We start from the raw sequence: 14,554 nt of genomic DNA, 5'->3' as shown, positions 1-14,554 counted from the left end.
TGAGATTTCCAGAACATAATGCAGAGGTTTGCTCCAAGATGACAACAAGGAATGGCTGAAGCAGGGCTGTGGGCCCGCTGGCAGTGATGCAGTCAGTGATCTGGCAAAGTGTCTGTTTATCCTTCTGGGAAAGGGCTTAAGGGCAGTCTCAGGAGGGGGGCTAGAAAGGATGTTTTGAGATCTGGGATAGTGATCCTCACCCTCCCAGGACTCAGGACCCTTGGTGGATGCTGGGTCTTCCTGGAAACACACACAGGGTGCCATGCTGATCTGGAGGAGCTTGTCCGATAGAAATGCAAAACAAGTGATGCACAGTTTGGATTTTCCAATCATTCCTCTAAAACATGCACATAAACTAACATTAATAATTTAACCCCGTGTGCTGCTTCTGTCCACATTAAGTCTCCAAAATATGGCACGTAATTTATACTTACAACACATGCCAGATCAGATGGTATGCATTTATTGGACAGAATCTGTACTTAAGTTCATAAAATATACTATAGAAAATGTATTTGTTGCCGGGTGTGGTGGCGCACGTCTTTAATCCCAGCACTCAGGAGGTGGAGGGAGGTGGGTCGCTGTTAGTTTGAGACCAGCCTGGTCTACAAAGTGAGTCTAGGACATCCAGGGCTCCACAGAGAAACTGTTGGGTGGGTGGGGGGGGGGCGTGTTTTGTGGCTACATTTCCCATGGAGTAGATTCAAGGGAGTCAGTGAAGCCATCAGGAATACACAGTACAGAGTAATAGCATTGTCATTTTTGAGTTAGCAACTTGAATGAAACAATACAGGTACAGAATGCAAAAGCAAAGACATCATCATTCTTAAGTTATTGGCTTGATAACAGTATGCATGTGCCCTCTTTGTCAAGGATCAATGTTCTCTCATTTTTTGCTCAGCACCTATGTGCTGGGAGTGTGGGAACCAAGACAGTTTTTTCTTAGTTCTCCTTTCTAATATCTGAGCGCCACTATTTGGAGCTTTCTGAAACACTTTATTTCTTTGTAAGTCATAATCTAAATTATTAACTAATTCCAAGCCATGTTTCTTTTAATAAGTGAAGACTGGCAGACCTTGGCAGTGAACTCTGGGTTTGAACAGTCCCTGGCTGCAGTCCCATGTTAGGGCATTTCACTGAAACGTTGTCATGTTTGAAGGGTCCTGGTATGGGAGTAAGGTTAGGAGAAAGAATAAAGACAGGTACGCCAATACAATGAAAAAAAAAAAAAGGCTGCAATCAATTACTCCTGGCAGGAGGCTCTCCTTGGGCAGGGGTCGTCACTGAGGGTTGTGCAACAGCATTTGTCACAGACTCCACTGGAGGGGTCGTGACAAATAAGTCTGTTTTTTTAATGGCTTTTGTGTTGGGCTGGGCAAGTCTAGAGTGAATCTTGTGTCTTTCATTTCTGCTATTCCTTCCCTATGTTTTTACTCTTTGCCTAGAGAAACAATTTTATTACTGGAGAATCAATCTACATACTTTAGTTGCAGGATATGGGGGAATCAAGGTGGAGCTGAGCTTATGACTGGCTGGCGTTCCTAATGCTGGAAGGGGCTATACAGGCTGCTGAAGTGTCACCCAGTCTTGTCCGGCTTTGGAACCTACAGTGTTAGGCAAGATGTGCCTGGTGACATCAGAGTGATACAACTGTTGAAGGTATAACCAAGTTTTCCAATAGGATTTTAAGCCCACCTCACAGCCCATTCTTCCTCTTGTAAAACAGAACAAAACTCTGGCTAGGAAAGACTTGGTCCGCAATGAGGAAGCATTCCTGGAAATACAGATGCTCTAATCCCGCTCCCCTTATCAAACTATGTCTTGATGCTGATTTGCAGTGTTAGCTGTTTTAATGGTTTTACGTAAGTATTCTTGATAGTTATGCAGTGATGCTTAATAAATTGAGTTTTTTTGGGAAACTATAATGTTTCCTAATTGTATGAGTCCATTTCTTTTACCTACCATTGCCAGGGCACTGTCAGTGATTATACCAACCCTCTTGACAATGTAAGGAAACAATATTAGCAGAAATTAATCAAGAGATGTGAGTTGAGGACCATAGTTTTACAAGAGAGCTACTATAGACTGTATGTTGCTCAAACATAATCTTGGCTGTCTACAATTTCCTGGCATGTGTGCTTTAATATGTCAGGTTTTCCTCATACTAATGATAGTCAAATTGATGATTTGCATGATTCTCTGCCGCTTGCCTATACTAGGCTAGCCAGAGGCGATTCATTCAACCCTGGCCTCTATTATAGCCACTATATTTTCTTTAAAGATTTAGAAGGGGTTCGAGGCCAGCCTGGTCTACAAAGTGAGTCCAGGACAGCCATGGCTACACAAAGAAACCCTGTCTCAAAAAACCAAAATGAAAAAAAATTTTTAGAAGGGAAGGGATGTGGGAACACAAAGGTTTTTGTGTTCACAGAGTGTAACCAGGAATATTAAACACACAGTATTGTCTTTTCAAGGGGAAAGATATATAATGTGTTTTCTGCCCAGAAGGCTGAGACTGGAGGTGCCTAATAGCCTACATGATTCTTGTGCTATCTGCAGGGGATCCAACATCCTTTTCTGGCCTCCACTGGCACCAAGAACACGTATGTGTGTATATGTATATATATGCATGCAAAATACTCATACACATAAAAAAGTAAATGAATCTTTAAAAAAATAAGCATTTATTAACAGAATATATAACACTGATTTAGTAAAATAAAATTAAAAAGCAAATAAAATATCTAAGATGCCTTTCAGCTTGAAATTTCATTCTACTGGGTTACGTCAGGAGATGTCCTTACGCTTAACATAATAGAAGCTAACTAATCCCAATTCCATCCCATAGAGAGGACAGACTTGAGTTGTGGAGGTACTACAGGTGGTCTAATCTCCAGGTGAGGGGCCTGGTGCTAGTGTCTTCGCTCCTGAGACATTCGCAGCATGCCTTGTACACAAGTTTAGACAAACCCCCTTGCCCTTCATCTCCCAACCGAAGCACAGGACTGCACATGGAAATCACTCTGCCGTAGCTGCTTGAGCTTTGGCAGCATTTTCCAAAATCTTCCTTTTCCATTCTTCATAATCCTGGTTCAGGTCTTCATCTTTTGGTGGTTTATGTGGGGTTTCTATTACTTCTTCTGTTTCTGTGAGAGAAAGTTATCAAATGTAATTTCACACTTTGAGAGAAGAGTACAGCACCCGCCTGGGAAGCACAGAAATGCTATTTAACACCTAAAAAAGCGCAGAGCCCTTTAAGCTAATACCAAATGATTTTAGCAGTACGGATGGTAGCAGTACAAAAGGCTTATCTGAAGTCCATAAAACTCTTTGCACTGGACTTAAGAGATAGCCCTATCTGATGGCAAGTGACCTGACCCCTGAGACGGGATTATACTCGCCTGAGCAAATGGCAAGGGAAAAAAAAAAAAAAAAACAAAGAAAGGCGGCCCTGGCACCTTTCCTCTCTGTAGTCTGTAGTCTTTGTCGTAGATTTTAGAACCCGCTTCTCATGTCAACTATAATAAGTCCCCCAGGCTGGTGTCTGAGACCTTTGAATTGGAGATCGGATGCAACCCAGCACCCGGGGCCGAATAAAAGATTCTCTTGTTTTTACAGTGGTCTCAGGTATCCCTGGTTCTTTTTTTGGGATCGATCTGGGCACAGCAACTTAGATGTACCTCAATTAAGGTGAAAGAGTCAGGTCTCAAACTTAAATGTAGCATGGCAACTTTTGCTTTTCTTCTTCTTATGCCCTAAGCATTCTAAGATACCAAACAAGTGTGTATCTCAAGTAATCCCATCACAAACATTATGACGTAGGCACTAACGTCACTTTTTTCAGACTAGGAAACCAAATCCATAGAAACTGTGTCCTTTTCAAATGCACACAGCCAATAGATGGTGTTCAGCAATACAGGATGCCATTAGCATCAGAATGTCTTTGTAGCTGGCGTTCCTATGTAAGTAACACAGGACTTCACATCAGACATGCTAAGTAAAAGTAGTTGGACTCACTTGGATCTTTTCTTGATCTTTTAGTTTCAGTCTATTAGGACTTGCTGTTCAACTACTGAGCAGAGTTTTCTGAACCAAATTTGGAAAAGTTTGATGTTACCCAATTTATGAGTCAGTCTCTGCTTAAATTGTTTGATTTGCCTAAACAGTAGCAAAGCAGAATACGAGCCCAGCCCAGTTTAGTTACCCACACTCACACACTTTGTTTTGATAAGGTCTCATTGTGTGGCCCTGAGTGGTCTAGAACTAGCTTTGTAGAGCCGGCTGGCCTAGAATTCAGAGTTCTGCCTGTATCTGAGTGCTGGTACTAAAGGAGTGCTGGGATTAAGGGCATTTTCACCACACATGTACCATATATACTTTTAAAAAATAGAATGTTTTTCTTCTTTGGCCATTTTGGATATATTGTTACTTACATGTCTTTACAACATTTAATTGTTGTTTAAAGGGCTGTTCATATTGTCATGAGATGGCATCAATGTGTAGCCCATGCTGGCATGGAATTCACTTTATAGACGAAGCTAGCTTTGAACTTACATCAATCCTCTTGCGTCTACTTCTAAGTGCCGGGCTTACAGGTGTGTACAACCTTACCTGGCTTGAAAATAGGTTCTTACTAGGTAATTAGCGGTCAGACTTTTTTCTAGTGCTGGCTTTTGTCAAGAAAGCTGTTGGGATTGTCACAGAACTGCTCACTGCATAAATCGCACGGCACCATGTTCAGCACCAAGACAGCCAGCGTGCCTACCTTCTGCTGCTGGTTCAAGCACTAGCTTCTTTTTCTTCAGTACTGGACTAGCTAAATCTGCAGCGTCTCCTTTCAGAAAAAGAAAAGGCGGTTTTGAGGTTAATTTTTGTATTTGGTCATTTAGGTCCTCAGCTGGATCACAGAAATTCAGCGCCCAGAGGAGTAAAGAGAGATGAAGGAAAGGCAAGCTGATCTTGCCGCTCTGTTCTCTGGCTACTTCTCTTCTTGACATGAGAACTGCTTCCATCCAGCTTACGTAAACAGAAGCTAGGCCGAGGCATTTAACACCCGAGTTTGTTTCTTTTGATACGGGTTTCTCTGTGTAGTCCTGGCTGACCTGGAACTTACTACATAGACCATGCTAGCCTTGAACACAGAGATCTGCCTGCTTTTGCCTCCCAAGTGCTGGGATTACAAGGGGTGTGCCACCATGCCTGGCTGACACTGATGTTTCTTAAAGAATCTATTTTCTAGGCATGGATTTGTAGAATCATATTTTTTGTTTTTGTTTTTTCGAGACAGGGTTTCTCTGTGTAGCCCTGGCTGTCCTGGACTCGCTTTGTAACCAGGCTGGCCTTGAACTCACAGTGGTCCACCTGCCTCTGCTTCCTGAGTACTGGGATGAAAGGAATGGGCTACCACGTCCGGCATAGAATCATATTTTTTAAAGGCACTAAACTACTTTATTTGAAGAACAGACATGTCAGTTTTCTCACTAAAGAATTCATAAGTCAGCATTTTCAACTACAGAATACTCACTGTTAATCTGCTGCCCAATCTTTTCTAACTGCTTACACAGCCGATCAAATATTGCTTTTTTCACACCGGATGTAGTTATCATTTTGGTTTTGTCCACGTTTAGCTTTAGAATTCTAAAAAACAATTTCATAATTTTACCTCTTTTCACTATCACCAGTTTTCTTGGCAAGTAAACCAGATCACAAACTTACTACCTTTGCCCACACTGTTCTAAGATTCTTCAGCTGTCTAGATTTTCCTTTATCCTCTATGTTGTTAGCGAGAAGCTTGGAATTTTGCTCTTAAGCTCTTTAGCTAAGATGCAGCTGTCTGGCAATGAACAGGACAAATGAAGAATGTGTTACAGAGCTTCGCGGGTCTCAGGTGTTACCTCTCTGCAGAATGGACTCACAGTATCTCTAAGTGTTCCATTCACTTTGAGAATGTTTTTTGTTTTTTGTTTTTTTTTTTGAGAATGTTTCTGTTTATACAGGAGTGTCATATCTCTTTGCCCCCACGCTAAAGCCCAAATCCTGCTCATATTCCTCTACAGCAAGCAATTAAAAATAAAACAAAACAACTGAGGCTGGAGAGATGGCTCAGTGGTTAAGAGCACTAGCTACTTTTTTAAGAGGTCTGGGTTCAATCCCAACACCCACACAGTGGCTCACAACCACCTGTAACTCCAGTTCCAGGGGATCCAATGCCCTCTTTTGGCCTTCACAGGCAGCACATATGTGATGCACTGACACACATGCAGGCACACACACACACACACACCCAAGGTAATCATTTCATGTCCAGTTTAATACAGTTCCAAAAGTGCAGTTATTTGACTGTTTACTTTTCTCTTTTGACATGGACTGCATCCCCTCCCTGTACACCCCACAGCCTTGTTGAATTAGAAGGTTGTTATTATCTACCAACAACAATCAGTCCTAGCTGTGCTGCCAATAGAGCCAAGTCCACCAAAAGTAATGACCAGACAGTGAGAAATAGTTTAAAAAAAAATTTTTTTTTTTCTTCTGAGACAGGGTTTCTTTGTGTAGCCTTGGCTGTCCTGGACTCCCTTTGTAGACCAGGCTGGCCTCGAACTCACAGAGATCCAGCTGCCTCTGCCTCCCGAGTGCTGGGATGAAAGGCATGCGCCTGGCTGAGAAATATTGTCTTTAACAGACTACCACATGATTTTTCTGTAGAAAGTTTTCTCAAAAGGTGAAATAGCACTTCAAAGATTGATTCAAACGTAAGAATTTGTTTCAGAAACGTTTTATACTCAAATGAACAGTTGTAGGCAATACTTTTAAAATAATATGCCTGGAAAAATCAAACATGACCACTGTCCTGACAGATTTTTATCACTTATAAAAAGCAGGTCTGAAATGAGAATACCTTGTATACATACATGGTTCCCACTTGGCAAGCAAAGGTCTTAAAATACTAGTTCTAAGCTGGCAGCTATATTACGAGCTAACAGGAGAATCTGATCAGTAGGCCACAAACCAGGTTTCTAGTACAAGAAGCACTGGGCTGACTGTCAGTGAAATTAGACGTTTTGGGACTGAAGAATTCATATACTGGTGTTGAGGAACATACATTTGAATCTCAGCATCTGGGAGTCCGAGGCACGAGGAGCACCCTGAGTTTAAAGCAGGCCTAGGACACACAGTGCCTTCCAGGCCAGCATGACCGCACAGCAAAACTCTTGTCTCAAAACAACACGGAGTCCCCCAAAGAACACTTACTTGCATGCTGAAAGTAGTGCGGCAGTGGTGAACAGCGGCCTGGACAAGTCAAGGTCTGCTCGCTGCACCTCGGGAAGACTGGACTCATAGCTGGGGGACAGCAAAGTTTGTGGAATCATTTGTCAGGAAGTATTATTTCAAAGGGACTGAAAATGCAATGAAACAACTTAGAAAAAACCACAACCTGGCCTCTAACTTGAATTGTCCTGACCTAGTTAGCATTTATTTACCAGCTGTACTGTAACCACTGACTCAAAATTTTTGTCTTTAAATATTGAGTTCATACCCATCCGTAACTCCAGTCCAAAGGACCTGATGTCTTTTTCTGACTGGGCAGCACCAGGCACACATGTGGTGCACATATATACATACAGGCAAACTCTTACACACATTAAATAACTCTGTAAAAGATTATACATACCCTTGCAGTATCTTTGCAGCCATGTTCACTGCTTCTGTACAGCTGAACTGTACAGCTAGGTCTCTTATTCCAATATTTGAATTTAATCCCAGTAAACACTCAAAAGATTTAAGACAGCTCTGATACGTCTTCTTGTTCAAACCTGAGAGCTTAATTAAATAAGCCTTTGAAAGAAAAAACACAAATTTTAAACTCAATATTATTATCCTTAACTATTTATTAAGTGGTATTAATTATGCTTTTGAATTTGAGTCCAGCCTTTAATGGACTCTCTCCAGCTTGTGGTATTAATTATGTACTAATTTTATTTAACCTAAAAATCATCAATCACATCAAGCAGGCCATTTCAAAGAATTCATACTATAGAAGGGCACAATCATGCATGTGTACAAATTTAAAAAAATTTTATTTTTTTGGAGACAGGGTTTCTCTGTGTAACCTTGGCTATCCTGGACTCCCTTTATAGACCAGGCTGGCTTTGATCTGTCTGCCTGTCTCGCTGGATTAAAGGTATACGCCACCATGCCCAGCTACAAATAATTTAAAAGTGATTAAACAATACAGCTTTCCTAAGCTGCACACAAAAAAAAAATTACTGGGAAAAAAAGAGAAGTATTGGCATAGAGTGAGGAAAGTGTGGGTCTGGAAAAAAGGGGGACAGAGGAGGATAATCCACCAGTGTGGGGACTCACTCTGTCTGGGGGAAATCAGGGAAAGCTTCATAAAAGTTATGTAACAAAGCAGAGTCACATTAAGACAAAAAGGAACTTGGCAGAAAAGCATTCCAGGGGTGCTGCATTTACAAAACCACACGTCACTAAGTGAACATCATAGCTCGAGGGCAGGGTAAGAGGCTGAAGAGTTTGACAGCAACGGAAAGTTAACAGAGCTTTAATGAATACATCCTTTATGGCACAAGTGCTGTTAGCTATATTACATAAAGAATACAGTCTTTAGTCATAACAATCCAGCAAAAGACATTTTTTATCCTCATTTTATGGACGAAGAAACTGGCAGCTCACAGAGTTAGTATATAGTACTGACATTTGGTTTCAACACATACTCTTCCTGATTTAAGATTTTAAAACATTAAGGATTTAGACAAGGGCCTGGCCGAACAGTGAGAGTTAATCTCGACTGTCAACTTGATGAGATACAGAGCCCTTGGGCATGCCTGGGTTAACTGAGGTGGAAAGACCGGCCCACAGCGTCCTGTATGCGTAAAAAGGAGAAAGTGAATTGAGTACAAAGATTTATTAATTTCTGCTTCCTGACTATAAATGCCATGGAGACCCTTGGAATTGCTTAAATTTTTTTGTGCCAGGATAGACTGTACCCCTGAAGTGTAAGCTTAAAAACCCTCTCTTGTGAGCTGCATTTATCCGGGTAATTTATCACAACAGCATGCAGGAAGAGTTAGATGAAGAAACAAAGAAGCAGCTGGGCGTGGTGGCGCACGCCTTTAATCCCAGCACTCGGGAGGCAGAGGCAGGCGGACTGCTGTGAGTTCGAGGCCAGCCTGGTCTACAAAGCGAGTCCAGGGCAGCCAAGGCTACACAGAGAAACCCTGTCTCAAAAAAACAAAAACAAAAACAAAACAAAACAAAAAAAAAACCCCAACCAACCAACCAAACAAAAAAACCAAAACCAAAAAGCTTCAGTGTTACATCAAATCATTCAGTGTCCTATGGAACCAACTTACTCTATCCAAGGGGCACTTCATACAGGAAGCTGCGAGGTCCAGGCATATGATAGCATTGCTCGTTTCTGAGCTCCGTGCTGACAGACCGATGCACTTCACCTTCGAGAGCCGCAGGTACTCCTCTGCTTTCCTGGTTATAAAGGCAGTATGTTCACTGAAACTGTCCCAGAACTGTGTCCAACATTTAGGCAAAGAACCAAATGGAGCATGGTAGATTTGTATCCCTCCTAACTACTGTGCAAGTTTATTTGGGGCCCAAAATGCACATCCTTTGTAGAGCGGAAGTTCTTCAGAGAGGACCAAATTGACTCCAGACTTAGCTGTGTCCAAAGGCTTTTAAAGAAAAGTGAATTCATGTCTCCCCAAAACAACCCCTTTTCTTCTAATATTACTTGAATAAGTATAGATTTGGAGGCAGACAGGTTAGAGGAAATCAAATTCTTTCTTTTTCTTCCTTAAATGAGTGGTTCTCAGTTTTGGCGGCTTGGGACAAAACAGTTCTGGATCCCATCCCATTTCTGGTCAGTCGTCCTGGGATGAGGCCTACGAACTTTTAAATTTCTAACTAGATGACATTGTTGTTGTTGTTTGTTTTTCGAGACAGGGTTTCTCTGTGTAGCCTTGGCTGTCCTGGACTCGCTTTGTAGACCAGGCTGGCCTCAAACTCACAGCGATCCACCTGCCTCTGCCTCCCAAGTGCTGGGATTAAAGGCGTGCGCCACCACCGGCTAGATGGCATGGTTGCTGCTGCGGATTCAGGACCACACTTTAAGAGCTGCTGTTTTAATGATTACAGAGTCCTCTCTTCAGATCTACTGAGTGACCCCTCGTCCCCTTCTCTCACCTGACTGGGTGCTGAGACCCACGGGCTGGTTCTCCTACACGCCTGCCTGCTGTAGCGTTCCTTCCAACGACAGGTCGATCACACAACGATCCTCCCAATCTCAATGGCTTCTGAAAACTGATGCTATCTGGGCCACTCTTGCCACGTTTTCCCCATGCATGGCACTATCTAACCAATCAGTCCCCAAAGTCACTGGGGCCTTTCTGGATTTCTCACGCCCTGACCTGTGAGCCGTCATTCTCCCACCGCCAGTGTCTCCGGTGTTGCCTTAGGACAACCCATGGCCACAAGTCAGGGATGTCTCCCGGCACGGGCGGCCACACTCACCTCAGTACACTGGGCTCCGCAAGGCCGAGGCGAGGGGCGAAGCGCCGCACGAGCTCCGACTCCATCACCGGAAGAAATGCGCGCGGAAAGAAGTGCGCGCGCAGACGTCAAGAAGGGCTAAGACCCACCCCCGGCGCGTCCAGATTGGTGGCGACCGCCCCCCCCCCAAAAAAAACAATCCTGGTCTTCCCTCTGCGCATGTGCACACGAGGATGCGGGCGGATCGGGTGAAGGGAAACAGCACAGAGATCTATCTCTGCCCTTCCTCTGCCGCGGACTCCCTGAACTAAGACTTCCCTTCCGGTTGTCCCCTAGCCCGCCGCGGCTCCGTACTAGTCTCGCTCCGCCCGGTGCACCCCGCACCGCAGCCTGACCCCCCCGCCTCTCTCCAAACCACGCGAGACTTGAAGTAGGCCAATCGGAAGCCCGCTCCCGGCCGAGGGCGGGGCTAGGGAGGGCGGGGCTCGGAAGGCAGCGTCACCTGACGGCGGGCGGCTCCGGAGGAGTAAGCTCTGCTGCTTGCGGGTCCCCGGTAGTAGCCATGGTGAGTGAGGGGAAGCGGTGGGCCTGGGTTGCCCGGGGTCGCAGGCCAGGGCTTTCTTCCAGCGGACGGGAGCCGTGGCGCGCAGAGTAGGGGCCCCGACGTTCCGTTCGAGCCCGATCCCAGCTGGGCTGGGCCTGCGGGATATAGGGCACGGGCTGGGAAGGCCGCGAGGAGGCTGCGGTGGGTTGCGGTGGGCGGTGGCGCTGGATTTGGTGCTAGCTCCGAGCCCCGGCGGCTCTCTCTAAAGGGGGGTGTCTCTCGGGGTTGTGGGTGTCGGTGGAGGCTTGCGTCAGCCCCTTGTGTGTGGAATGGCCACCTTCCCTTCCGAGAGTCGGGAGCCCGGGGCTGTGGGGAGTTGAGGCAGCCAGGAGCGCCTTGAGCTGCTGGGCAGGCGCTGAGGCTGGGTCGCGCGCGCCCACATGGTGCATTTCCTTCCAACCTTTGTGCTCAGCTGTGCTCGCGGGCCCCGCGCCTTTTTTTTTTTTTTTTCCCCCCTTCAAGAATGATCTTTCAGTGGGGAGCCTCATGAACCCCCTTCATCTTGCAAGTGTCCGCCAGCGAATTCTAGGGACCTGCTCATGTGAGTTTCCCGAACGACTCACGCGGTCTTTGAGTGAACCCAGCCATCAGAAAGGGGACAACTTTTTCTCTCGCGTTTGTTCCCTGAGGCTCCTAGCTCACTTGCTGGAAGCAGTCATTCCCCTTTGGGGTTCTCTGCGGCGGTAGCAGTGTGGCCCTGGCCGTACAAACAAGAACTTCCTCAAAATTCGAGTCCTGTCTTTTCCACAGGGCAAGTTGTCACTCGCATCATACTGGAATTTAATGTAATCTGCACTGAACAGATAATGTTTGGGGGCGTTGGTATGCTAATGTCCGTTTTAATTATTTCAATATTCATTCTTTGTGTTGAGGATTCTCTATGCCTTGGCACATATTTCACTTTAAGGTGTTAACAGGAAAAAAAACAGCATTAAAACTTTGCTGTTGATTTTTTTTTTTTTTTTTTGGGCTGAAAGTTTGAGATCTTGTTAGGCTCTGACCACCCTGGTGTTCATGGCCATCCTCAGTTCCAGCGTGTTGAGTTCTGATCTTTTGCTCCCATAATTCGGTAAATCTTTTGATATATACTGCCTAATGCAATATATTGTCTTACAAGATGATTTTTTTCCCCCTCAGAACTTGTATAATCAGGATTTGGTACATAACTAGTGTGGTTTAATTTTAGAATTTGTTTCTCAACACTTACTGGTTGACCCCGTGTTATAATACAAAGCATTTGAGAATACACCATAAACATCACCAATTATGTGCTGAGTGAACCAGACTGGAGCACAATTTTCCCTGTAGATCTATTGGAAAATGGAACCTAGGTATCAGTTCTGTCAAAGGCAGTTTTTATGATTTGAATAGGCATTCAGTCTTTAAGCCTCATTTTTACATCTGGAAACAAGTGCTGATCTCATTGGTTCTGTACTCTTCAATATCGAGAGTCCAGTTCAACTAATCAAACATCTGGTGTACTTTCAGTTTTATAGAATGTGCTAGACACTCGATAGAAATAAGTGGTGGAGATGTGCTTTTGAAACATACTGTGTAATACAGTACTTTAGGGTCATAATGGGAAAGAATTGTGTTAGGAGCTTGGGAAAGGCTTGGGGGGGGGGGTAACGCAAACAGATTCTGAGGAGAATGAGCAGAAATTCTCCACAAAGAGAAGAAAGAATCTTGCCATTCAGTGTTCATGGTGTGCTCCATCACAGCATTTCTGGGGTGTTGCTGAGTTAGTGTAAGTATGGGACTCAGCTGTAGAGTTAGTTCTTTGTTTACTTTTTCTTTTTTCAGTCCTGGGAATTGAACCCAAGGCCTTCATTCAGCCTGCTAGACACAAACTCCAGCACAAAGTTCCCAGCCCAAGTTCCTGTTCAATTGTTATTCTCAGTTCTCTTTGAAGTATAAATATGTGCTTTATTATCAGTTTTAAATAACACTTTTGGGGGGGGTGTTCGAGACAGGGTTTCTCTGTGTAGCCTTGGCTGTCCTGGACTCGCTTTGTACACCAGGCTGGCCTCAAACTTACAGTGATCCGCCTACCTCTGCCTCCTGAGTGCTGGCATTGAAGGCATGCACCACCATGCCCGACTTTTTCTTTTTCTTTTTCTTTAAGAAAAAGAAAAGCCCTTTCAACAACATGATGATTCTGTATCTTGAAGGGATTAGTTTTCACTTTACAATTTATATTGCATTGTCATATTGCACCTGCAGTTTATAAGTGTGAAAATTGACCAACAAATAGGTTCCTACAACCTTTCAAACTGGATATAGTGATAACTAACACTTATGGAATGTTCATTACTAAGTTTATACCAAAAACTTGTGACCTCTCATGGCCCATTTTATAGGCTATTTACACACAGTAACCAAAGCTGGAAACAATCCAGATTGAGTGAATCAATAAATGTATATATGTAAAAATACATACATATAGACATATATAAATACAGTGGAATATTGCACAGTCTTTAAAAAGAGAGAAATCCGAGCTGGGCGTGGTGGTGCATGCCTTTAATCCCAACACTCAGGAGGCAGAGGCAGGAGGATTACTGTGAGTTTGAGGCCAGCCTGGACAAAGCGAGTCCAGGACAGCCAGGGCTTCGTACACAGAGAAACCCTGTCTCGAACCCCCCCCCCCCAAAAGAGAAATCTTGACAAATGCTTTTATACAGATAATCCTTGGACATAATCCTAAATGAAATAAGCCAGACCCAAAAGGAAAGTTGGTACATAATTCTATGTTTATAAGTACCTATAGTAGTACAACTTACAGAAAAAAGTAGAAATGCTGAGGGACATTGGGTATATGATAACTTCAGTGGCCTAGTTTCTATTTGGAAAGATGAAAATGTTTTGGAGATAGAAAGTGATGATTACTGTACAGCACTATGCGTGTGGTAAATCTTACTGTTACGAAGTTGTTCTAGGACTGGAGAGATGGCACAGCAGTTAAAAGCATTTAAAATCATTTACTCTTTCTGAAGACCCAAGTTCAGTTTCTAGAACCCTTGTTGGGTGGCTTACAGCTGCCCCAAACTCCTGCTCTCCATGATCCTTACAGTCTCTGTGGCACAACATGCACCCTCCCCCAGATACACATACATAAATACAAAAATGATAAGCCTTAAAAGTCCTGATCACTGCTGTCAAGTTCGCCCTGAGCTATTGTAAACTTAGAGGACTAGCCACTCTGTAGTAAATGTCATCTAGTTAGAGTCTGGGGATGTGGCTCGGTTGGGAGTGTCTGCCTAGCATGTATGAGGCCCTCAGGGTCTAGCCACAGCATCACAGAAACCAGGACAGAGGAGCATGTGTTTGCAGTCCCAGCACTAGGCATGTAGAGACCAGAAGATTGGAAGTTCAGGGCCATCCTCAGCTACAAAGTGAGTTCAAAGCTAGTCTGGGCTATATCAGACC

The 14,554-nt window shown here is 44.0% G+C and overlaps 2 protein-coding genes across 2 annotated transcripts in view; one reads left to right on the top strand and one right to left on the bottom strand.

Moving 5' to 3' along the window:
* Positions 1-3,000: 3,000 nt before the first annotated feature.
* Orc6 (origin recognition complex subunit 6) lies at positions 3,001-10,699 on the bottom strand. The gene is made up of 7 exons (XM_051168697.1): positions 10,543-10,699; positions 9,372-9,501; positions 7,670-7,833; positions 7,249-7,338; positions 5,525-5,637; positions 4,766-4,834; positions 3,001-3,146 (listed from the first exon to the last, which is right to left on the bottom strand). The coding sequence occupies exons 1-7, from the start codon at positions 10,605-10,607 to the stop codon at positions 3,019-3,021; spliced, it is 759 nt and encodes a 252-aa protein (XP_051024654.1). The 5' UTR covers positions 10,608-10,699; the 3' UTR covers positions 3,001-3,018.
* A 252-nt stretch (positions 10,700-10,951) lies between these two features.
* Vps35 (VPS35 retromer complex component) overlaps positions 10,952-14,554 on the top strand; it is a 37,886-nt gene continuing 34,283 nt past the window's right edge. Inside the window, exon 1 of the mRNA XM_051168493.1 lies at positions 10,952-11,086. Coding sequence (XP_051024450.1) covers positions 11,084-11,086 — 3 coding nt within the window. The 5' untranslated portion in view covers positions 10,952-11,083. The remainder of the gene's footprint in view (positions 11,087-14,554) is intronic.

This window comes from Acomys russatus, chromosome 26 (genome assembly GCF_903995435.1).
Source record: "Acomys russatus chromosome 26, mAcoRus1.1, whole genome shotgun sequence".
NCBI lineage: Eukaryota > Metazoa > Chordata > Mammalia > Rodentia > Muridae > Acomys > Acomys russatus.
The sequence above is the reverse complement of the archived record's forward strand: the minus strand, read 5'-3'. Positions and strand labels throughout refer to the sequence as shown.